Raw genomic sequence first — 25,079 nt, 5'->3', positions numbered from 1 at the left:
TTCCATTTTTAGTTTTTTGAGGAAACTCCATGCTGTTTTCCACAGTGGCTGCACCAGTCTGCATGCCCACCAGCAGTGCACGAGGGTTCCCTTTTCTCCACATCCTCGCCGGCACTTGTCGTTTGTCGATTTGTTGATAACAGCTATTCTGACAGATGTGAGATAGTACCTATTGTCGTTTTGATTTGCATCTCTCGGATGATTAGTGACTTTGAGCATGTTTTCATATGTCTCTTGGCCTTCTGTATGTCCACTTTCTAAAAGTGTCTGTTTAGGTCCTTTGCTCATTTTTGATTGGGTTGTTTATCTTCCTTTTGTTGAGATGTATGAGTCCCCTATAAATCTTGGATATTAGACCCTTACCGGATATAACATTTGTACCCAATACTGTTATGTGGGGTTTTAAAAACTGGCTTTAGAAGTGCAGGGAGGAGGGGTGTGGTGGAGCAGGAACAGGACAGCTCCAGAAAGGGGCAGGACTGGGCTCTGCCCTGATTTGCTTGGTGCACTTGGGCCAGCCACCGCCCCTTTCGGCGGAGGCCAGTCACATGTTGGTGGAGGCGGGGAGTGGGGCACACGGGTCTCCTCTGGGGAACTGTGAGAGCTGCCAGCTTTTAAAGCGCTACCAGGACTGGAAGTTGTTGACATTCTAATGACACGCAATTGGAGAAAGCATCCTGGCAGTCAGACTGAGTTGCCTGCTGAGGAGGGGTCACCGGGTGGAGCTGTTCTTACCTGTCCAGCAGGCCAGGCCCTGTCCTTGTCCTGAGTTAGAACCGTCAGCCTGGGCACCTTCAGATCAACCAGGGAAAGCCTTCCCTCCCTGGGAGCTGGGGAGAGCTGAGCCCTGGTTCCTGGGACTTAGGTCTCCGAAGGGCAGAGCGGGGCCTGGGTCTCAGCCAGCTGTAGTTCTCCCACGTGGATGCCCGGACAGCGCCAGCACAGGAGAGCTCTGGACAGCAGGCTTTGGCTCAACACAAGAGCGTGCCAGAGGTGTCAGGCATGAGGCTGGCTCAGGTGGGCATGAGCTGCCCCGCCCCCCGCCAGAGGTGTCCACTACAGGGCTGATCACACAGGCTGGTGGTCCTATCAGGGACTGGCGGAGGGGAGAGTTGTGTGCAACAAGCCTTTTGGGTGGTCAGCTCCCCAGGCTCTAAAAGGAAACATGATTCAGCTGATGGAGCCAGGGAAGGCTGTGTGGGAGAGTCAGCATATGCGCTGAACTCGGGAGGGGAGGGGAGGGGAGGGGGAGATTTCAGACACCAGAACTGGGACAGTGTTGAGAGAGACTTCAGAGCCCCTCCGTGAGGCAGGATACACACCATCATCACCAATTCGCGTGAGGCTCAGGGAGCTGAAGTCGCTTGCCCAAGGTCACACAAGTTGTGCAGTAGCTTTTAAAAGTTCAGAGGTTCCCCAGGGCAGGGCCTTTGAGGAGCCACTGGGTGCAGCCAGCATGGTGATTCAGGGCCCGTGGTTAATTAGTAACAGGGCCCTGTGGCCAGCTCTCAGCTGGCCTAGCTGGGAGGTTGAACTTGAGCTGGTTCGCAGTTTGAGTGAGTGGATGACAGGTCACCCCTGACTGGGAAGGTTCTTCCGGCGATTCAGGATTGGGGGACCATGCAGAGAGACGGGAGGGCAGAGCTGTGCTCGGGGCTGCTCCCCAGGACCTGAGCTGGGACCCAGCATTTTCAGGTGAGAGGCTCAGCTGTGGGCAGGACACCTGCCTGCCAGCCTGCTGGTCTGCCAAACCGACTAACTAGTTACCTAGCCAACTTCCTTCCTAACTACCTACTTACTTTCCTTCCTAACACCCTTCTTCCTAATTCCCTCTTTTCTTCCTAACTCTCCTCTCCCTCCCTCCCTTGCTTCCTTCTTTCCTAATTTTTTTCTTAACTTCTTTCCCCCTATCCCTCCCTCCTTTGCCTCCTTCCCTCTCCACTCTCTCTCTACCTCTCAGCCACCTAGTTGTCTTCCTTCCTAACTACCAATGTACATTCTCACTTCCTTCCCACTAACTTCATGCCTCCCTTTTCTAAATTCCTAACTCCTTCCTGAAATTCCAGGCCTTGGGGTCAGACTGCCTGGGTTCACGTCTCAGTTACATCACTTACTAGCTACGTGGCCTGATCAAGTCACTTCACCTCCCCGAGCCTCAGCGTCCTCCTCCTTCAAACAGGGACGATGATAGTTCCTAACCCATGGCGTTGTGGGAACAAAGTCAGGTCAAGCTGCAGAGAAGGGAGCACGAAGCCTTAGGAGCAGAGAACTGCTCAGATGTGGGGTTCACAGTCAAGGTGATGGGGGAAGGAGAGGGTGTGCAATGGGCATGTCGTAGTTCCCACCAGGACTTAGAGACTCTGCACAGTGCTACAAGGATAAGAAATAAGCTAACCCACTGTCACCTTGGATCGTGGCCCTCAGACTTTTCTCTGTGGCTCTACACAAATGTCCATGTGCCCACCTGTCTTTTTGTTCTGTACAAAGACAGTACCCCTGGTACACCTACCATTTTGAAATCTGGTTTGTTTGTTTCGCTTGACACTGTAGCACATATATGTTTCTGCTTCCATGCACATAGGCTTGTATGTCAGTTTTGTTTGCTGTTGGGTAATATTCCATTTTATATGTATCCTGTAATTTATCTTATCAATTAATTCCTTAATTCATTAGTCAAATATGTAGGGAGCACCGACTGCCTTCCAGGCCCCGTTGTCGGTGCTGCAGTCCACAGTGAACAAGAGAGTCTTTGCCCTCCTGGAGCCAATGTTCTCATTCGAGATAGAAAACAAACAAGACACTGCGTGTGAAGGTGTCAAAGAGTGATAAGTGTTCCGAAGTAAAAGATAGCGCAGGAAAGTGCAGAGGGAGTGAGCGGGACTGGCTTTGTAGAGCGACCAGCCATCCTGGTTTGCCCAGAACTGTACTGGTTTTAGCACTGAAAGTCCCACATCCTGGGAACCTGGAAGTCCCAGACAAGCCAGGACAAGCGGTCACCAGGAATCAGAAGAGGCCTGAGAGGCCACACGTGAGCAGAGACCCTGTGAGGTTAGCGGAAGGCAGCTCTGCAGATGAGCATTCTAGGCAGAGGAAGTGCGAGGGGCAGGAGGCCAGAGGACACGCTGTGTGTCTGAGGAACAGCCAGAAAGCCAGAGGCTGGCGTGTTGTGAGAGGAGAGCAGTGGAGATGGGCGGGCAGGGAGGCAGAAGCCGGGGTGGGGGAATCTCGTAGACCAGCGTAAAGACTTTGGATTTTGATCCTCCAAGTGATAGGAAGTCACTGGAGTTTTGAGCAACAAAGTCACATGATCTGATTTACATTGTTAAAGAGTCACTCTGGCTTTTGGTGGGAGCTTGTACTGGGTAAAGATAGAAATAGAGAATCAGCCCTAGCCGGTTTGGCTCAGTGGATAGAACGTTGGCCTGCAGACGAAAGGGTCCTGGGTTCGATTCTGATCAAGGGCACGTACCTTGGTTGCAGGCTCCTCCCTGGCCCGGGGCCCTGGTCAGGGCTGGTACAGGAGGCAACCAATCGATGTGTTTCTCTCACATCCATGTTTCTCTCTGTCTTACCCTCGCTCTTCCACTTTCCCTAAAAATCAATGGAAAAATATCCTCGGGTGAGGATTAACAACAAAAAATAAAAACTTTAAAAAAAGAAAAGAAATAGAGAATCGGTAGGGCAGCTATTGCAGTGATCCACGCAAGTGTGCTGGTGGCTCCGGCAGGGTGGTTACAGCAGTGGGTTTCTGGATGCACTCGGAGGTTCGAGCCTCGTGGGATTTCTTGGAGGAGAGGAGGTGGGGTAAGGTGCCAGCTTTTTAGAATGAATTCCAAGTTGCCGGCTTGAACTTTTGAGTAGGTGGTAGTGCCAGGGAAGAGTGGAAGGAAAGTGAGTCAAGGCTGGTTTCAGACGTGTTGAGTCTGAGGTGCCTCTGGACATCTAACCAGTGAAGGGTTGAGGAAGCCGTTAGCTATTTCAATCCAGAATTCAGGAGAGAATCAGAACCAGGGAGATATGTTTGGGAATTATTGAGTACACTTGGTACTCAAAGCCATGAAACTGCTTGAGCTCACTAGGAACAAGTGTAGACAGAGGTCCAAGGGCTGAGCCCTGGGACAGGCCAGTGTTAAAGGTAAAAAGAGGAGGCGAATCCAGCCGAAGAGATGGGGGAAGAGCAGTCAGTGAGGTGGGCGGGCATCCAGTAGCTCCTGAAGCCAAGTGGGAGGAGTGGGTGTGTCAGATCCTCCCGAGAAGCTGAGCGAGAGGAGGACGGAGGATCCGTCACTGTTTCCGTGCCGTATTGGGGTGAGAGCTTCTTTGTGATGGGTTCAAGAGAGAACAGAAAAAGGAATGGAGGCTGAGTCCACACAGTTCTTTCAAGGAGTTGAACTGAAAAGGGGAACAGAGAAATGGACAGCACCTGGATGGGGATGTGAGGTCAAAAGGGAGCTATTACAGCTGGCAATATTCCGAAGCGCCTTGTGGTGGAACATTTAGGTTATTACTATCACTGCCATCGCTATCCTGTTCTAAACAGTGCTGCTGACTGAAGGGCCAATCAGGGGCTTGTTATTGAAAAGAAATGTCCTTGTTCTGCTACGTGTTTTGTCAACATGACACCCTGCCCGTCTGTGTATTGGTTCAACATTTCTATTTTGTTGGAAGATGGGAGGCTCTGATGTCGTTCACTCGGGTTTCCTTGGCTGACACCTCCAGTGCCCTGCTCTCAGAGCCCGCAGAGAACCCCTGGGGCCACTAGGCTCAGGTCCCTCCCTGACCAAGCCCCTTGGCCCCAGCCCCATAAATCCCTCCTCTGTGGTGAATTGCAGAGGTCTGGGTGTGGCATGTGGCAGCCACACAGAAAGTTCCAGAAGAACAGGGGCTGTGTCAGGCCATGTCAACTCCTACGTTCCCTAGAACATCCCTCATGAGCTCTGGGGGAGAGGAGAGACCCATGAGTACCTAATTATCACACCAGGGAACAAGAACTTCATGAGCCAAGTGCTGGCTGGGACCATGTTCCTGCCTCTTACATAGTCGCAGAGCAGTGGGCCAACCAGCCCTATCCTGGGACTGCAGGCCAGAGTCCTGGAGGGGCCAGCAGGGAAAGGCCCCAATGGCCAAGGACTTGGCATTCAAAGACCAAGGCCAGCTGGATGAGCCAGACACCTGGGCTCCAGGTTCCTCTCAGGTTCGTGGGGAGGCGCGAAGGGCTCTCAGCTGCCATGGTGGAGGTCCTGGGACCTCATTTTCAGTCTCAGATGGTTTACATCAGGCCTGGGTATACCACAGGGAGCATATCTTACAGACAGGCACCTACACACACACACACACACACACACACACACACACACACACAAGATTTACCAACATGCACCAATGTGAATGCAGACATACAATAACCTACATACACACATGCGGTTACACTGTCATGCACATGTATCAATAGATACCTATACTCATCTGCAGACTCACACATGTAGACACCCACACATGACTCACATGCATACACACAAGCACATTAACACATAGATACACACTGACACGTTGACTCACTGCACAGAGGCGCACACACATGCACACTGAGAACATACAGTCAGAGTTGCACAGACACACAGAAAAATTATACAGACAAGGTCACCATGCCACACACTCATAACAGAGCACAGGCAGCCATCTACATGGACTCACACACTGACACAATTCTTTGCCATACAGGGACACACAGACACACCAGACAGACACACAGGCTGAAGCACATCTATACGTGAAACACCTGCACACGCACACACACATGCTGACCCACACCCACATGTTCTAACAAGCCCGGAGTCTCCAGGGCTCTCCTGCAGCTGTTGCCCACCCCCAGGGGGAGCCGATGTCCCCAGGGAACAGAGGTTTCCCATCCCATCTTTAGCTCTGCCGGGTCCTGCATGACATCAACGGTCCCCTCTGTGCTGATGCTGCCGGGAGTTCCGAGTTGGGGCCAGGCCGGCGCCAGGCACAGACACTTCAGCCCTTGTTGGGAGAACAGAGAGAGGCTGTGTTGTCCATTGCCCATCCTCCGGCTCCAACTGCTGGTTCTCTCAAAGGCCTCTCCTCAGGCCGGTGCAGGTATGTGGGGCCGGGGAGGACAGGGCCATGCAGGAGAGGGTATGGCAGCATCACAGGAGCATAGGCCTGGGGCACAGGCTGTACTCCCTATGGGCAGTTCTGCAGCTCGCTTTCTCAGGGCTCCACAGAGCTGGGGGACTCCCTCCCTTCCCCCGTGGTCACTTTCTCAGCTCCCAAGAAGGCCATGGGGGGTGTGCCAGGTGCCCCCTTGCAAGGATGGGCAGTGTCTACCCAGAGAGGCAGGCTGCAGCCCGGGCCCCACAAAGAACCAAGGCTGTGGTCTCGGGATGCACAGTACCCAGCAGTTCCCGCAAGCAACTGGGACGTCAGATGAGCTATCAGCTCTTGGCCTTGGCCTTCCAACCAGGGGTGGGGCTGTGGGGCCCTGGACATCCTGAGTCAGGGCCTAGATATGCTAGCCTCCTCCAGCCTGCAGGGTGGGGCAGGGAAGACACGGTGCTCCCTCCTTTCCCTGGGCCTAGACCAGCTGATCTGTTTAATCTCAACTAGACACTGGCCAATCTGGGGACTCTCCATGGCGTCAGTCCAAGGCCCGCAGGGCAGCGCCCTTTCAGGGGCTCTCTACAGGAATTCAGGGTTACAACATGCTTGTATGGGAGCCTGGGGCGCCCAGCCTGCCCCTCACAAGCTGTGCAATCCTAGCAAGTCCCTTTCTAGGCCTCAGGCTTCCCACCTGTGAAATGGGGGGAGGGGTGCAAACTTTTATGTTCTGCCAGAGTCCCCCCCATGCCTAGCCATCCTGGACTTCTGGAGCTGCCCTGGCTCACAGGGATCTTGCTACCTTGGCTGTCCTTGAAAAAGACTCAGCCTGAGAGGAGCCATCCTGACCATTCTCCTTCCTTCCCTCCTGAGATGTTTGATTGGAGAGGCTGGGTCCAGTGGGTATCCTTTCCTGTCCCAGGCAGGGGTTGCTGCCAAAGCTCAGGCTGTGGCAGGTGCATGGACGGGGTTGGGGAGGGGTGGTGAGGGCAGTGGTGCTTGAAGCTCTAGACAGGTGAAGCTAACTCCCCAACCAGCTCTCTCATGCCAGCTCCTCCTTGTGCCCCAGCACCCACCCTATCACTGTTACAGAATGGACTCTAGTGCCAGCCCGGCGGGGACTTCCAGTCCACAGGTGAGTGGGTCTTGGTTCCCCTGCCCACCAGCAGGGGGCTCACTTCCTTACATGGCTCAGGAAATCTATGCCAGCACCCGCCAGGAAGGTGGGTCATCCCAGACAGTACCGGGGGGTCGACAGGGGTCACTCTGAGCTCACAGAAGTGAGCCATTTGCAGGATAAACAGAGAAGAGACTTGGGCAAAGGCTTCACGAAGTAAATGGGGTGGGAAAATCATGGGATTGGCCCGAGGAACAGCCTGTAGTAAGTCCTTGGACAGCGCTCTCTGGGCCTCAGTTTTCCCACCCGCACAACTGGCATGACAGCAGCCTCCCAAGGTGGTTATGAGAAGCAGATGAGATGGTGGATGGGGGAGTGGGGTGGGGAGGAGGTTAGAAAGCAGGAAGGAAGGAAGGAAGGAAGGAAGGAAGGAAGGAAGGAAGGAAGGAAGGAAGGAAGGAAGGAAGGAAGGAAGGAAGGAAGGAAGGAAGGAAGGAAGGAAGGAAGGAAGGAAGGAAGGAAGGAAGGAAGGAAGGAAGGAAGGAAGGAAGGAAGGAAGGAAGGAAGGAAGGAAGGAAGGAAGGAAGGGGCCTAGTAGAATGGATCAGGGCCTGGGGCCCAGAGAAAAGAGAGCCAAGGAGTAGGAACCTGTTGATATTAATCTCTTCTTTCTGTAAATGTCTTTAGCCTTCAAGGGCCAATGGGAACATCAACCTGGGGCCTTCAGCCAACCCAAAGTGAGTTCTGGTCTCTAAGGCAACTTTCCTCCCTGGCTCCCCTCAGGCCAGGCTCCCCTAGCCTTGGGAGTAAAATCCAAGCTCTCTGGTCTACCTTCAAGACCCTCTGTGACCTGGGCCCCGGACCAGCTCCCAGCTTTACCCCCCGCCCCTTAGTTCCCCAGCCTCTGCCCATGCTGAGCCCTGGGCCTGGAATGCGCCCCAAAGTCTGCATTATTAGCAGCTCCCTGCCCTTCAGGCCCTTCTCAGGCTTTGAGCCGGCTCCCTCACCTCTATGCGGTTGTGTCTGGGTTTCTCCCCACCTTACCTGCTGTTTACCTGATCGTGAGATCCCCAGGTGCAGGGCCAGTCTTACAAGCCCCTCTTGGCTGGGAGGACATGTCATTCTTCAGTGGTGAGGAGGCTGGGCTGTAGGAAAGCTCCCTGTATTCCCCACCTTCAAAGTGAAAACGTAGTCTGGACTTGATCTCAGGATGGAGTTTCACAATCTTGCAAATGCTGACCCATGTTCTTCCCTCTTCCCCCAGTGCCCGGCCCACTGACTTCGACTTCCTCAAAGTCATTGGCAAAGGCAACTATGGGAAGGTGAGTAACATGGTGAAGGTGGGAAGCCTAGGTCTCCCTTTCTCCAGCCTCCTCCACCCCGTGCCTATCACCTGCATGTGCAAAGAGGGAGCTCACAACCTGCAGGTCCAAGGATGCAGGGCCGGCGCTGGGGCCATCAAAGGAGTGGTCACCTGCAGGACCTTGCATTTCTGCTTCCGTCCAGGTCCTCCTGGCCAAACGCAAGTCCGACGGGATGTTCTATGCAGTGAAGGTGCTGCAGAAAAAGTTCATCTTAAAGCACAAAGAGGTACCCGAGCTCAGGCATAAGCATCTCCTCTCCTCTTCCTCGACTCCCAGGCTCGGGGGGCTTCCCCAGATGGGTCCCAACTGTGAAGGGTCCATGGGCTGGGTGCAGAGGGGGTCTGAGCAGGGGGCCAGCTGGTGCCAGGATGCTTACCATTCTCGGGGAAGGCAGGCCAACCACGCCAGCCACAGGCTGCAGGAGGAGCCAGTCCCAGCCCTGTGCCTCCCTCCGATGAAATCTGGGCCCCACAGTGGACAGTCCTTGCCCTGCCTGGGTGCCCGCCACCCCATCTGTGCAAAGTGGGGTCACACCTCCTTCTCTTCAAAGGCCCTCCCAGCCACAGCCATCCTGGAGTTCCAGATGCTTTAGCTGATTCAAGTCTCTTTACTGGTAACTCCAACCCCAGTTGGAGAGAGCAGGCCCATAGAGGGTTGGATATAAAATCAGAGCACCCAGGAGAGGGAATTAACGTTAACCAGGACATCATGAGGGTGGGTAGGGGAGGTCTTCCTGAGGGAGGTGGCCTTGCAGCTGACCTTGAAGGTAGGGTTCTATGGTCTGAAAAGAGAGTGCCCAGGCAGGGGAAACAGCACGAGCAAAGGCATGAATGTGGCCTCAGGGATGCAGTAATCATATATTCTTTGTTTACCACCCCTGATCTGGGGGCTGGAGCTGCACCCATGTGAACTGACTGGGGATGAGACTGACCACGCAGACCCCTGAATACTAGGCAAGGAGCCGGGCCTGGCAATAAGGAGCCACAGGGGGTGTCTGAGGAAGGGCATGGGAGTCCCACCAGCAAGCGGTGGGCGGTGACATGGCCCCTGTCTGTGACCCCACAGCAGAACCACATCATGGCGGAGCGCAACGTGCTTCTGAAGAACGTGCGGCACCCCTTCCTCGTGGGCCTGCGCTACTCCTTCCAGACCCCCGAGAAACTCTACTTTGTGCTCGACTACGTCAATGGAGGAGAGGTGGGTGGGGCTGCAGGGGGCTCCCCTGGGCCAGCTCTTAGCTGGGAGCTGTCCATCCCACATACCCGCTGTGTGCCAGGTTCTGGAATGATCTCACATCATCCATACAACAGACCCATTTTGTAGGGGAGGAAACGAGGCTCAGGAGCTAATCACTTGCTCAAGGCCACCAGCCCAAACCTGGCAGAGCCAGGACTGGAATGTGGATCTGTATTGACTTCCCCCTGCAAAGCTGCCCGACTCACCTGGGAAGGTCAATGTTACAGGAGCTCTGTGGTCAAGATTTGCAATGCCCCTGTTTACAACAGAGGCCATGGGTGGGGGTGGCCTGTCACTGTGGTAAATGGAGATCTGAGGCCCCCTGGTGACCTAGCAGCACAGCTGCATGAGCTGAGTTCCTTCCTGGACTTCACTCTGGCTCTCTTAGTGAGGCCCCCTCAGTGACCCCAGATTTAAGCTCTATGACCTCATGCCTTTGGCCTGATGCGGAGAGGGAAGTTTTTGTCCTGCATCCTTGAGTCCCCTGATGGAGTTGGAAGTTTTTCCATGCTAGCAAAACACGCCAAAGCAATTGGCCCACGGGCCGATCTATCCTGGGCTGAGTTTGACTTGGCCGTGATAATCTTATCACCTGGGTTGGAGGAAAAACCTCTTTGAACCACCCAGTTTCAAATCCCAGCTCTGCCAATTGCAAGCTATGTGACCTTGGCAAGTCACCTGACAGCTCTGACCCATCCCAGACTCCTCTTAGGTGAAACTAGCATCATATTTGATACCTTGAAGGTGGTCATTAGGATTAAATAAGAGATGTGAAAGGTTCTGGCTTGGAGCTTGGAACATAGTAGGTGCTCAATCCATGTGAATTAATCTCTCTTGTTGACCCTATGGATACTCACAACTGCTGTATGGGGTGGGGGCAGACATGCCCTTTGTTGTCTGAGTACATTGCTGTTCAGAGAGGGGTGACTTGGGCCGCTGCCCCCACCCCGCACTCCAGCAGCTGGAGCCCCCCAGGAAACCCTCTCACAGTGTCCTCCTCCTCCAGCTCTTCTTCCACCTGCAGCGGGAGCGCAGGTTCCTGGAGCCCCGCGCCCGGTTCTACGCCGCCGAGGTGGCCAGTGCCATTGGCTACCTGCACTCCCTCAACATCATCTACAGGTGAGGCCTGCCTGTGGCTCAGGGGTTGTGTGGCCCCTAAATCCTGATGAAATGCCAGTGAACTGGTCCTTTGTCTGGGGAAAATGCCCCCAGGGGGTAGGGTGAGAGCCTCCTCCTTTCTAGGACCAAGTGCCCATCCCCCCTGGACTTCCCTGGACACCTCTGTGAGCCTCCATGAATAGTCCTCCCGCCAGGCCCCCAGGTCCCCAACTGTCCTCACTCAGTGGCTGAGCCGTCACAGCGTGCTTTTCTCATTTTATGCAGGGACCTGAAACCAGAGAACATTCTCTTGGACTGCCAGGTTTGTGTGTTTGTGCACCTGTGTGTATGTGCATGGTTGCAATGAATGTTGTGTACCCACATGCATGTGTATGGGTGTGTATGCATTGTGTAGAGATGCATTCAAATATATGTGTGCACATACCCATATATGTGTACATCTGTATATATGTGCATCATGTGCACACAAGACCATGTATATACGTACGTGGGTGTGCACTTGTGTATTCAGGAGGTCTATAGAGGGCAGAGGTGGGGCCAGATGGAGCTTGTGGATTTTGTAGTCCCTCCATGTCTTAGATTGGGTTCCCTGGAAACAGACCCTGAGATGAAGCATTGGGTGCAGGTTATCAGGGGCCACTCTCAAGAGATCTCCCTTTAAGGGGGTGAAAGGCAGGATTGGGCAGAGGAGGAAGCTCCCCTCCTCCTTGTGGTTGGAAGTGAGGCCTCAGATGATCTTATAGGGCAGGGACGACCCCAGATGGAATGGCTCCTTGGACCTGTTCCAAACTGAGGCAAGGAGGCTGGGCATTTGTGCCCCTGCATCAGTCAGTCATTGGGTGGGATTGCCCCTAGGAGGGGCATAACTTTGGGTGAGGGCAGTGTCTCAGCACGGGTGGGGGGATGGGCATGACAGCTCCCAAAGGGGAGATTTGGGCAGAATCCCGCAGTATCCACTCACTCCACGACCTCCACCAGCCACCCACCCCCAGCTGCACAAGGTGTAGCTGCTTTCTGGGCCCCAGCCCTCTGTCAAGGGACTTCTGCCACCGGGCCTCTCCAGCCAGGACATTCTAGAGCTGCCAGTGTAACAGGGCATGGGTCTGAGTCTGTGATGAGCTGGGCAGACAGTGGAATGCCATCTCCCCACCTTGCCCCCTGTGCAGCTCCCAGTCCAGAAGCCCTGGGTTGCTGAGTAAAACCTCAGCCTGTGTAGGGGCATCAGACCCCAGAGGTGCTGCCCTGGGGGGTGGGCATTGGGCATTGGGGTTAGGCCTGGCCATACCATTATCTTAGACCACCCTCCTGTCCCTGACTTCCCTCCTCTGCAGGGACACGTGGTCCTGACAGATTTTGGCCTCTGCAAGGAAGGTGTAGAGCCGGAGGAGACCACGTCCACATTCTGTGGCACCCCCGAGGTGAGCTAAAACTCCGAAGAGAAGGCAGGCTGGGTGGTTGAGGCCACAGCTCCTGATTAGAGGTGACAGGTGACAGCTAAAGGGGCTCACTCCTTCCACCCAAGCACTTCTCCTGAGCTGCTTGTGCACTCAGCCTTGGTTTCCTCATCTGCATAATGGGGGCATCAGCTCTGGGGGCTGCTGGGCCCCCGCCAGCTGCTGAGGACTCTGCCACAGTGATGTCCAATAGAAATAGAAACAGAAATGCAAACCATATAGGCAATTAAAAATTTCCAGCAGCCATGTTTAAAAAGTAAAAAACAAACAAATGAAATTAATTTTAATAATATATTTAAATTAACCCAATATGTATATATAAAATATTGTCATTTCAACATACCATCAATATAAAATTGTTGAGATATTTTATTCTTTTTTTCTAAATTTTTGAAATCTGTGTGTATTCTACACTGATGGGCCATCTCAGCCACACTTTAAGTGTTTGATAGCCATGTGTGAATAGTGGCTGTGGTCCCCCATGTGCAACAGGAGGGCCTAGCCTGACAATTAAGATCAGGGCTTGCAAGTGTGAAGGAAGCACTTTACTTCTGCCCTCTTTCAGCCACAAAGAGCCTGGGGGGTTAAAATGTATGTGTCCCAGCAGTAATTCACACGTCTGTCTGTCCAGCCAAGGCCTCTATGCAGCCCTGGGGTTCAAACCTTCCCTTAAACTCCGGACAGATGGGTCACTAGTTGCTTGGACAGATGTCTGGGTGGGGTTGTGGGCCTGAGGCTGTAGGACCTGGCATGGGGCAGGACTTTAGCTGCTCCATTTTTCTCCCTATGCTTGAAAGTCTGGGTTTCAGATCTCAGCTGGGCCTCCTCAGTTTGGTTTTAGAGTAGCCGATGGACAGATGACCCCCTGTGCAGGAGCCATTGTCTGTGTTTGTGTGTGGCAGGATGTCTGCTGGACAGAGCTGGCCTCCCAAAGCCCGACAGCCCAGCCATCCTTTCCCTGGACGTTGCCAGGGGCAGGGAGCAGGGGATATGGCTCGTGTAGGAGACATGTGGCCCCAACATGTCATCTCTTCCACGATCTTTTTCTCCAAGTGCCTTGTTTACAGATGGGGAGACTGAGGCTGAGGGTCTTTCAGATAAGTGTGTTTCCCCTCGACAGTACTTGGCTCCAGAAGTGCTTCGTAAAGAGCCTTATGATCGGGCGGTGGACTGGTGGTGTCTGGGCGCTGTCCTCTACGAGATGCTGCATGGCCTGGTGAGTGGGGTGCAGCTGTCTGCTAGGGACATCTGGCTCTGGGGAGAGATGGGGGTGGTCTCTCCCTTACTCAGGCTCCTCAAGGAACTGAACGGGCCACTCCAAGCTAAAAAAGATGATGCCAGCCCTGAACGGTTTGTCTTAATGGTTAGAGCATTGGCCTGCAGACCGAAAGGTCTCAGTTCGATTCCTAGTCAAGGGAACATAGCTGGGTTGCTCGCTCTTGCTCTCTCTCTCTAAGGAACTGAACGGGCCACTCCAAGCTAAAAAAGATGACGCCAGCCCTGGCCGGTTTGTCTTAATGGTTAGAGCATCAGCCTGCGGACCAAAGGGTCTCAGTTCGATTCCGGGTCAAGGGCACATACCTGGGTTGCAGATTTGATCCCCACTCCAGAGGCAACCAATCCATGTGTCTCTCTCACACTGATGTTCCTCTCTCTCTCTCTCTCTCTCTCTCTCTCTCTCTCTCTCTCTCTCTCTCTCCTCTCCCCTGTTTTCCTCCCTTCCTGTCTTCCTCCTTCCCTCCCTTCCATTCTCTCTAAAAAAAAATTAATGGAAAAAGTACTCAGGTGAGGATAAAAAAGAAAATGACACCAAAGTGAATATTACAAGGATTATATGTGATTTTTCAATACTGTCAGTTCAGCACTTTATAATACACTGTCTCTTATGTTACTCCTCTTGTGCCTCAAAACAGCCTTTGGAGGGTGGCTGCAGGAAATGGAATTGTTCTTCGTTTAATTAGTGGAAAGGGAAACTGAGGCCCAGAAAGGTCTCAGTGCTGGTAGGTTGTGGGACCAGCCCTGGACCCGATCCTAGGCTGCCTGCTTGGATGGAGGCAGTGCAGTTGCCCCAGGTCAGGCTTCACTCTGGGCAGCTTCGTGGATATGAAGGAGCAGGCTCCGTGGAGTCTGGAGAAGGAAGAGCTGGCAGAGGAGGTGGGAGGAAGAGCATCAGGAAAGGCGGGCTCTGGTTATGGTTGGGGCCTGGCTCTCTTCCTAGCTATGCCACAGGCTTCAATCTCTTTGAGTCTTGTCTTCTCATCTGAACAATTACTACCTGTCTCGAAGGATGGTTGTGAAGCTGGGATGAAATGATGATAAGGGGAGAGCGTGAACTCTGCAAAGTGCAAAGTTGGTGCACAAGCCAGACTCAGAGAGGTGGGATAGGGGATGCTCCAGGAGGCCCACAAGCCTTACACCCATGAAGAGAGACTCCTCAGCCTTCCCAGCAGCCCTCTCCACTGTGCTGGAAGCCCAGGTCTCTCTCTCCCTCTCCAGTCTGCCCTGTGAGCCATTGTACAAGACGTGGTCTGGATGAACCCTTCCAGTGACCCAGCTTTGCTCCATGTCTCTCTGAGACCTGTGTCCACTTGAACATGGATGATCCTGCAGCTCTCTCCCTCTCTCACCAGCCACCCTTCTACAGCCGAGACATCTCCCAGATGTATGAGAACATTCTGCACCAGCCACTACAGATCCCTGTGGGCCGGACGGTGGCTGCCTGTGACCTCCTGCAAGCCCTTCTCCACAAGGACCAGAGGCAGCGGCTGGGCTCCAAAGCAGACTTTGTAGGTGACTTGCCAGAGGCGCCCTGGCCCCTTCCTGCAGAGGCAGCTCAGCACAGTGACAGGCATCCAGCTGCCTGTGAAACCAAGCACTGCTAATTCATTCATTTGGATATTCACAGCTGCTGCTGCTTGATTACTCCCTTCAGTCTAGTTCTATTCAACCAATATTTACTGAGCACCTACTATGTGACAGACATGGAACTAGATGCTAGGGATTCAATAGACTGGGTCTCTGCCCTTATTAAATTTTTTTTGGGTGGGGGGAGGGCAGACAACAAACATTATATACAATTATTACAGAGTATGACAAGTATCAGGAAACAAATGAACAATGAGTTAAGATAGAAAATAATGAGAGGGGGTGAATTCACACTGCTATAGTCAGGGAGGGCCTCCCTGAGGAGGGGACTTGAAGAAAGAGAAGGAACCACTCATGCAGAGCTGGGAGGAGGCATCCCAGACACAGAGCAGCATGTGCAAAAGTCCCGTGGTGGGAACGAGGAGAAGAGTGAGTGGTATGCGTTAGGGTATTTTGAGGAGGGGTGTGGTAAGACCCAATTTAAGTTTTAATAAATTCCTTGAGAGGGGGTGAATTCACACTGCTATAGTCAGGGAGGGCCTCCCTGAGGAGGGGACTTGAAGAAAGAGAAGGAACCACTCATGCAGAGCTGGGAGGAGGCATCCCAGACACAGAGCAGCATGTGCAAAAGTCCCGTGGTGGGAACGAGGAGGAGAGTGAGTGGTATGCTTTAGGGTGTTTTGAGGAGGGGTGTGGTAGGACCCAATTTAAGTTTTAATAAATTCCTCTGGCTTCTGTGCAGAGTGGACTGGACCGGCTTTTCACAGACATCTGAGCACTTCCTCCCTGCCACTGCCCAGGCTAGGCACTCAGGATATAGAGATCAATAGTCGCAGTCCATTCCCTTAACAAGTTTATATGTTTTTCACTAAAGTAGCATTTAAAAAATAATCTGACATTCTCTACGCAACCAAAGATCATTTGGATTTATAGAAGGAAGACCACACTACTCTTCTCCCTGGAACTCTGTTTTCTCTTCCAGCATCGTGGTTGAGATGTGTGGCCTAGGAGACAGGCTGCCTGGTTTCAGTATAGAAGGAAGACCACACTACTCTTCTCCCTGGAACTGTTTTCTCTTCCAGCATCGTGGTTGAGATGCGTGGCCTAGGAGACAGGCTACCTGGGTTCAAATCCCTCCTCCACCACTTACACTCAACTTCTGTGAGCCTCAGTTTCCCCATCTGTAACAACAGCACCTAGCTTGAAGCTGCTACAAAAGTCAAATGGATTAAGATATGCAGAGCACTTAGGCTAACGCTTAGCACGTAGTCAGTGCTTTTTAAGTGTTTTTACAGACAGCCCTACATGTCAGATACTGTGAAGTGTAACAACATTCAGGGCGTTTGCCTACCCACCCCTGGACAGCTTAAAGAATGTGACTTTCATGAAGATTGGTCCACTCCTTCCAGGTGGAAATTTGCATCTTAAAAATATGTATGATTTTAAAAAATAATATCTACATTCACATAGATCAAAATTCAAAGAATATTCAGAAAAAGTCCCTCCAGCTACCCAGTTCCTTAATTTAGAGGCAACCAGTGCTACCAATTTTTTGGGTATCTTGGATATTTTGGATCTGGCTTTTTAACAAGCCCAGAGGTACTATTCTGATACAGTGGCTGGAGAATCATTCTTTGAGAAACACAGATAGAGAGGGGGTCCTGCTGGGACAGGAGAAAGTTGGTACTGACATTGGTTTGGAGGAAAGAAGTGGTGAAACACGTCTAAGGCTGAGTCCTAAATTCTGGGTCTCTGGGAACCTGCAGCTTTTCTTGGGGATTTCCTTTCTAAACCTTTCATAGTGAATTCATTTGTCTATTTCTCTGGTTTGCATTCTGAAAGAGTCAAAATGCACTAAGGCACACTGGGGTGGGGTCCCCGAGATTCCCTGGGAACCCTGAGGGCAGGGTCTGCTGTCTTGTTCAATGACATACCTTCAAAGCCTTCTGGTGCCGGCACAGCATAGGTGTTCAGTAAGTAGATGTGGAATAAACAGATGTCATGGGGGATAGGGGTTGGGTTCCTGGTGATCCAGAAAGGGAGTGTCAGGCTGCAGAATGCTCACTCTTTTGTTCCAGGAAAGCAGCCAGAGGTACAAGTTACTTTCTCGGCAAGGGTTTTAGGGCTTGACAGCCAGCTGCCAATAGAGTTGGAGCTCAGGGCCATGTGGGGTGAGGAAGGGAAAACCCATGGAGAGGGCTGCTTCTGATCAGCACCTTCTTTCTGCAGACTGAGATCAAGAACCACGTATTCTTCAGCCCCATAAACTGGGATGACTTGTACCACAAGAGGCTGACCCCACCCTTCAACCCAAACGTGGTAAGAGGTCACCGCGTTCCAGACTCTCGCTGCTAGGGCTGGGGGCAGTTTGGAAGGTATCTGGCCAACTCTCTACGGATGGAAAAACCAAGGGTCCAGGAGGCTCCATGGTTTGTCCAAGGCCACATAGTAAGTTAGAGGCAGACACTGGTCTAGAACCCAAAAGTCCTGAGCGCCAGTTCAGCTCTGTGTGATGAGCCATGCTTCTGTGCCTTTATTTATAGCACCGGTAACGCTCATTGCACAGGGCTTTGCAGTTTTTACAGTGCTCTGTGTCATGTAGCACACCCAGGGGGGGAAAAGTCCTGTAAAGACATTGCCCCCCCATGGTTCGCTTTTCCCCTGATAAGTAAAATGGCATGTAGTCATTGTAGAAAGTATGCAAAACAGAGAAGTTTAAAGCAGCAGGAAGAAAAAGCTTATTAGCTCACTACCCAAGAGAAACCATAGCTGGCATGTTTCCTTCCAGTCATTTTTCTGTGTGTGTGTGTGTATGTATGTGTGTGTGTGTGTGTGTGTTTACATCGGTCATATTTTATATATACACATATTTCTCCTCCATACCCCCTTTTCTTTGCTAAATACTATGCCATTATTTCCCCAAGTCATATAAAACTTTGTAAGGACCATTTTAAGTAGCTCATACTATTTCAACCCTATGCTGGTGATATAATTTATTCAACTAGGCTCCTAATGGTGAACATTAGGTTATTACAACTTTTTATTTATCATAATGTACTAATGAACATCTTTAAGTGTCTATCGTTGTCCAGAATTCTGATTATTTCCTTGTGATGGATTCCAGATGGGGAATGACCAGGTCAAAGACTGTGAATGTTTCTAGGTTCTTGATTCATACTGCCTCGCTGTGTGTTAGGAAGGGCAATCTATTTCCGACCAGTAGAGGCTGCAGGAGAATTCTCATCTTGCTCTCTGCAGCATGTGAGGTTGCTTTTAACTTTGCAAATATGTTAAGTATAAAATGGCATCTAGCATTGTTTTAATTTCTATTTCTTTGATTTACAGTGAAGGTGGTTAGTTTTTAAGTGTTCATTAGCAGTGCTAGTATGAAAAAAAGGAACCCCATTTGAGGTGGACACTGGAGTTCTCTTGGCCACCTGTAAGGGTCAAGCAATGTCAAATCCCCTTCATCTGAGCAGTCGGCACACCTCAACACTGCCAATGGCACTACTGACATCTTTCCTTTGGCGATTTACCTGTTCGAGAACGTGTCTTTGAGCACCAGATTCTTGACATCAGTTGTCATTTAGGGTACGCTCAGTCCAGGCACCTGCAGTTTCTTTATCTGGGGACATTTAAGAGTTTGAGGATAATATTGAACATACACCCTGGAGAGAGAATAATATGCAAAATACTAGGCAGGGAGGTAATATAATACAATGCGTGAACTTTAGAGTGAGACATAGTGGGGGTGGATTCCTGGCTGGGTCACCTATCACTTGTGAGACCTTGAATAAGTTTTTGTTGTTTAATTAATCCTCACCTGAGGATATTTTCTCCATTGATATTTTTAGAGAGAGTAGAAGGGAGTAAGGGGGAGAGAGAGATATAGAGAGAAATATCGATGTGAGGGAGACACATGAATTGGTTGCCTCCCATACATGCCCTGACCGAGGCCAGGGATTGAGCCTTCAACAGAGGTACGTGCCCTTGACTGGCAATTGGACCCACGACCCTTTGGTGTGTGGCCAGTGCTCTAAACACTGAACCATGAGGGCCTGGGCTTGAATAAGTTTCTTTAGCATCAATGTCCTCGTTCATTAAAAAACAAACGAACAAACAAACAAACAAGAAAACAGAAAATACCTGCCTTGTCTAGGGCCACACAGCATAATAGGGCCAGGATTCACATTCTGGTCTTGAAATGCTAAGTCCTGAGCTAGTACCACTGTGTCCTGTGGCCTTTTTGAGAAGCTGGGAGCCATGGTTTCTTTGGTTCTACAGGCTAATGATGCATGCAAGAGTGGATCTACAGACCTTTCCACTTGCTCACTTGCTTACTTCACAAAACCCAGGTGGCTCAGTCTTCTCCACAGACTGTGCCTCCTCCATAGGGAGGTTGTATTGGTTAGCTCTTGCTGCATTAACAAGCCACCCACTAACTATGTGGCTTAAAACAATTTTTTATTTCATTCTGATTCTATGGGCTGGTTGGGTAGTTTCTTTGGCCTGGGGCAGGCCAGCTGACTCTACTGGGCTCTCTCATGTTAGCAGCCAGCTAGCAGGTCAGCTGGCAGTTGATGATCTAGGCTTGCCTCACTCACATGACTGGCAGTTGGCTGGCAGCTGGGGCAACTGGGTTCTCCTTCATGAGGCCTCTCAGACTCCAGCACGATTGTCTGGGCTGGATCACATGGCCTTTAGGATTCCAAATGCAGCAAGAGAGAACTCCCAGTGTGTGTTTTTCAAGCCTCTGATTGCATCCCATTTGGTAACATCCTATTGGCCTAAGGAAATCACATGGCTAACTCATATTAAAGGGATGGGGAAAGAGACTCCACCTCTGGGTGGGGATGGAGAATTCGTGACCATTTTTACAATGTCCCTCACACAAGACAGCTAAAGCAGCCCAGTCACTCTCTACTATATTACCCTAAGTTATATTTTTTTAATAAGATCTATCAACACCCAAAATTATCCGTTTGTGTAGATGCTAATTATTCATCCTCCTACCCTCTGCATAATATAAGCTCTGTGAAAGCAGGGCCCACTCTATTTTGTTCTCCTGTATTCCCAGGGCCATGAACAGTGCCTGGTAGGCATTCAGTAAGTACATGTTGACTAGACTTGTCTTGGGGTTATTGTGTAGCGGGCAGGGAGGGTGCTAGGGGGGTTAGAGGAATTGTTAAGTGGTTATTGGACCTTGTGGAATAAATTACTAACGTAACCCAGCCAGTGTAGCTCAGTGGTTGAGCATCGACTCATGAACCAGAAGGTCACGGTTTGATTCCCTGTCAGGGCACATGCCCGGGTTGCGGGCTCAATCCCCAATAGGAGTATGCAGGAGGCAGCCTATCTGATGTTTCTCTCTCTCTCTCCCTCTCCCTGAAATCAATAAAAACATATTTGAAAAAACAGAAAAAATAACTAATGTAAATGCATAGGTGACAGTTAAATAGGGGTATCTAGAAGGCACTCAGAGGGGAGGCCTAACATCCCTTTCAGGGTTTGTGGGTTCCTTTGGCAGCTCTGACCCCAGTGTTCCCTTCTCGTCATTGGCATTTATTTATTCATAGGAAGGACCTGCTGACTTGAAACACTTTGACCCAGAGTTCACCCAGGAAGCCGTGTCAAAGTCCATTGGCTGCACTCCCGACACTGTGGCCAGCAGCTCCGGGGCCTCCAGTGCATTCCTGGGATTTTCCTATGTGCCCGAGGATGATGCCGTCTTGGATTGCTAGGAGACAAGTACCTGTGACGCCACTGAAGACAGCTGGTACCTGTAAGGAATTACCTTCAGCTGCTAGGAACAGAGACTCAAAGCACCAATGGCTCAAATAAGACGATTTTTCCCAGCACATAAAGAATTGTGTTAGGTGGTCCAGGCCTGGGACAACAGGTCATCAGATACTCAGAGGCTTTCTGTATTTTGCTCTGCCATCTTTGGCAAATGGCTTCAATATCAGTTGCTACGTTATCATAAGGTGGTTACTGGAGCTCTAGCCATTGCTTTTGTGTTCTGAGTAGGGGAAAAAAAGGAGGGAGGGAGAGAAGAGCAGAAGGACACTTTTACAGAATTTCCCAGAAGCCCCAACCAATGACTTCTGCTCATTAGCCACCCATGCCTACCTGTCATGGAGGCTGGGATATGTGACTTATCACTGGCACATTATCACGCCTAATAACACAGGCTTTTGACACTGAGGAGGGGAAACATTGCGTAGGTAACCAGAAGGCCTCTTGGTATTTAGATTTTGATTTCCAAGTATAAAATGACAGAGATGTGACAAGCCTTTAGGGTATCACCCAACATCCTCTTATTTTCCTGTGTTGATGGTATCTCTTTGTTGTGGGTATTAGACACTTGTTATCAGGCTCGTCTGCTTGGCCTCTGAACCCCTTCCTATATTCAGGGGATCTCCTACTTTGTGAGTCTGGATGAGGGGCCATAACCTCCATTTACAGTAGCTGAGATTCTAGAAAGTGACTTTTGCAGCCTCCCCTGCAGCTAGGGCCAGGCGTGTGGCCCAGGGATACTTGTGCCAGATTTTGACTCAAAGAAGGGACAGGAGCTCTCTTTCATGTGGTAGCTGTGGTAACAGCACCCACAAAGCTGAGTTCCTGGTGTAGAAGTGGCAACACTGTAAATTGGAGCAGTTGGGACTCAGTGGCAGCAGCACCAGTTTCTTCATATCAATCTGAGATGTCATTCCCGTCATTCCTGGGAAGCCTTGAGTCTCGACCTCTAGCTTTTGAATAATCTTGAGAGCTTCTGATCCTCTTGACACCCTCTTTTTTGGCTGAATTGGCCCAAATCAGCTTCAGAACAGCAGCCTATGCCGAACTAGTTTCTGTGCTAGACTCTTTCAAGTCTATTATCCGTTTTTATCCGAACAACCCCAAGGTAGGAACTATCACTGTCCCCTTTTACCAAGGAAGAAGCAGGGTCAGAGTTGTTCCCTACCTGGTCACATAGTTAGTAAGGGTCTGAGCTGGGACTTAGAGCCACATAAGCTGACTCAAGGGCTCCCACGTGTAACCTTTGTGCTCGTCTGCCTCTCGCCGTTAGGTCCAACAGAATGGCCATCAAAACCTCTAGTGAAAACCAAATCTGGAATTAATCAGAAAAAACTAGGTGGTGGGAAATGGGGTGAAGATGAGACATTGAACTGGAGGCTCATGGTCTGAGCCTGGCTGCCAAGTTCATGCTGTGCTCCACCTCCCCTGCCCCTGTACGTTTGGCAGTTCTAAGGCCATGGGGAGCCCAGGCCTTGGACAGGGCTGGAGGCTGGTGCAGAGCTTCCCAGCCACCTATGGAGCTCCATGTATTCAAGATTAGTCATTTCTCAAGGTATTCTGGACAGAACCTGAGCACATAACCTCATGAAGTCAGAACACCCTGCACTTGTAGATGGATCATTGTGCCGGGCCAGCACAGCCAAGGGTTCGGTGAGCCTGGGGGAAGGGGGGGGAGACAGGAAAGGATTTAGAAAAGACAAAGAGAATAAGCTGGGTCTAGGTGGATCTCCTGTGACCGGCTGAGGTCACAGAAGAGAGATCCAGAGGGCAAGCTGATGCTTTATTTTATAGCCAGAAGTAAACAAGGTAGTGGTCACCATAGTTACAATGTTCTTATGCCTTTCACTTGTTTTGGCAGCACTTGCTGCACCTCCCACAGCCTGTTAGTTTCCCAGATAAGATCTAGGGCAGCGGTTCTCAACCTGTGGGTCGCGACCCCTTTGGGGGTTGAACGACCCTTTCACAGGGGTCGCCTAAGACCATCGGAAAACACATATATAATTATATATTGTTTTTGTGATTAATCACTATGCTTTAATTATGTTCAATTTGTAACAATGAAAATACATCCTGCATATCAGATATTTACATTACGATTCATAACAGTAGCAAAATGACAGTTATGAAGTAGCAACGAAAATAATTTTATGGTTGGGGGTCACCACAACATGAGGAACTGTATTAAAGGGTCGCGGCATTAGGAAGGTTGAGAACCACTGATCTAGGGTGTGTCTTAAGGTCAAGACTAATTATGCTAAGAGGGCTGTGCCCTCTAAGCTGGGACTTGTTTGTGGCTTTGCCAACAGGTCAGTCTGAGGCTTAACCTTATAGCCGCTCCCTACAGATCATGCTGCTTTATTTCAGTGGAAAGGGGTTTCCTTTCCACAAACCTGTGATTCATCACCTCCTTCAGGGTGGTATTATCTTTTTTGGTTTGTGGGAAAGAGAGAGGCTGTCTTAACATCACTGTGTGCTGTGATTTTTATTGCCTTTTCCTCTTAAGTTCCACTCTCTCCCATTTTTCCAGGGCAGTCCCCTGCCCCAGGAACTATAGGGGATGAAGCGGAAGACCATGGAAAACACACCAATGACACTGACACTGGAGACCAAAGCTGGGTCAGCAGAGCTGTTGTCACCCTTTGGCCTGCACTGAGAATTCCAAAAGTCTGATTTGATTCCTATCTTAATAGTGTCTGTTAATTGACAAATGTGGAACATAAGGGAGGGGCCCAAATTCCCCCAACTTCCCAGAGCAAAATTCAAGATTCTAATTGTCCGAAACATGCTGATACTGCCAAACGTACACAATCTGCTATGGATTAGGAAACCCATAATGACTCTCTCTGTTCTAAGACTATAAGATCATAAAAATTTCAGGATAGAAAATAAAAATGAAGAAAAACTATGATATTGACCATGCTATGCCTATGTTTATTGAGCACATTCTGAGTGTTACCTGCATTATCTACAATCCTCACAGTAAGCCAGCACTTAGAAATTAAACTTCCCTTTATAAATAAGGAACATTTGCTCAGAGAGATTAAGCAACTTGCCCAGGGTCACCCAGCTAGTACAAGGCACAGCCAGGAATGAAACTTGGTGGCAGCTGATTCTAAGACCTTTGCTCTTTCCACAACTCCCAACAGTGGGAGAAGCGCTCTGGACAGGTACTCTTGTTCTTCTAGCAAACACTGACTCTACATCAAGCAGAAGGGTACCAACACTCAAGTGGCACCGCCTACTCTCTGGAGAGGAAACACATGAATTCCATTTGTATCCCTCACCGAAGACTGTAGTCACCCAATTTTGCACCAAAATACAGCATCCCCGGGAAGACAATGCCAAATCACCCTCCTCCACTTTTGAACTTGGCAATGACAGTAGTTGTGAAAAGGCAGCACCAGTTTTGTTTTAAGATCCCTACACTCCTACCACTCTGCACAGGCTGAAGATTCTAACAAACATAAATTCAAATAGAAACTGCCCGCAGTCTGCTCTCCCTGGGTTGGCCCGAGAGGCGGTGGCACTGCACCAAGGTCCGCACGTCCAGGGCGCTCCCCTGGGAGCAGGGAGGCCGTTTGCTGGCACCTGCGCTCTCAGGGCGATGGCTCTTTCGCATGAGCAGCTCCTGCCGGAACGCTCTTCCCAGCCCTCGCCTTAATGAGTATCACTCTCCTTTCATATCGCTGCTCATCGGGGGCGCCTTTCGGCTCAGCTCCGGCCCCTCGCAGCTCCCTCAAGACAGTTTATACTTTCACTTTTTTCTAAGATCTGACCAGGTCTAACTCCTCGCTGGGAGATGCCGAGACGGCGGGTTCATCGCCATATCCTGGGTCTGTTACTGTGGTGCTCAAAGTGGCAGAACAAATCAAAGAGAAAGAACGATCTCATGTCACCCTTCTCACCACTAAACGCTCCTCCGGGAAGTCGTCCCTGACCTCCCTGGGAGCCCAAACCCACGCACATCGCGCTGCAAGACCCAGGCCCGGCGCTCCCGGCGACCGGGCG

General features: G+C 50.8%; 1 protein-coding gene across 6 annotated transcripts in view; it reads left to right on the top strand.

Moving 5' to 3' along the window:
* The window catches only part of LOC102251920 (serine/threonine-protein kinase Sgk2), a 50,936-nt gene extending 26,986 nt beyond the window's left edge, over nt 1–23,950 (top strand). Inside the window, exons 1-15 of one of the 6 annotated variants that reach the window (XM_014543735.1) lie at nt 1,526–1,695; nt 5,921–6,117; nt 7,155–7,252; nt 7,922–7,971; nt 8,499–8,556; nt 8,741–8,824; nt 9,664–9,795; nt 10,841–10,953; nt 11,218–11,254; nt 12,285–12,371; nt 13,528–13,623; nt 15,038–15,193; nt 17,502–17,591; nt 20,849–21,054; nt 23,599–23,950. In XM_014543735.1, coding sequence (XP_014399221.1) covers nt 5,937–6,117; nt 7,155–7,252; nt 7,922–7,971; nt 8,499–8,556; nt 8,741–8,824; nt 9,664–9,795; nt 10,841–10,953; nt 11,218–11,254; nt 12,285–12,371; nt 13,528–13,623; nt 15,038–15,193; nt 17,502–17,591; nt 20,849–21,013 — 1,347 coding nt within the window. In that variant the 5' untranslated portion in view covers nt 1,526–1,695; nt 5,921–5,936 and the 3' untranslated portion in view covers nt 21,014–21,054; nt 23,599–23,950. Of the gene's footprint in view, nt 1–1,525; nt 1,696–5,872; nt 6,118–7,154; nt 7,253–7,921; nt 7,972–8,498; nt 8,557–8,740; nt 8,825–9,663; nt 9,796–10,840; nt 10,954–11,217; nt 11,255–12,284; nt 12,372–13,527; nt 13,624–15,037; nt 15,194–17,501; nt 17,592–20,848; nt 21,055–23,598 lie in introns of those variants that run through there. The other 5 variants (XM_014543738.1, XM_014543732.1, XM_014543734.1 and 2 more) reach the window with 5 other exon arrangements.
* The last annotated feature ends 1,129 nt before the right edge of the window (nt 23,951–25,079 follow it).

This window comes from Myotis brandtii, unplaced genomic scaffold, assembly GCF_000412655.1.
Source record: "Myotis brandtii unplaced genomic scaffold, ASM41265v1 scaffold333, whole genome shotgun sequence".
Classification (NCBI taxonomy): domain Eukaryota; kingdom Metazoa; phylum Chordata; class Mammalia; order Chiroptera; family Vespertilionidae; genus Myotis; species Myotis brandtii.
This window is presented reverse-complemented; position numbering and strand designations above follow the sequence as displayed.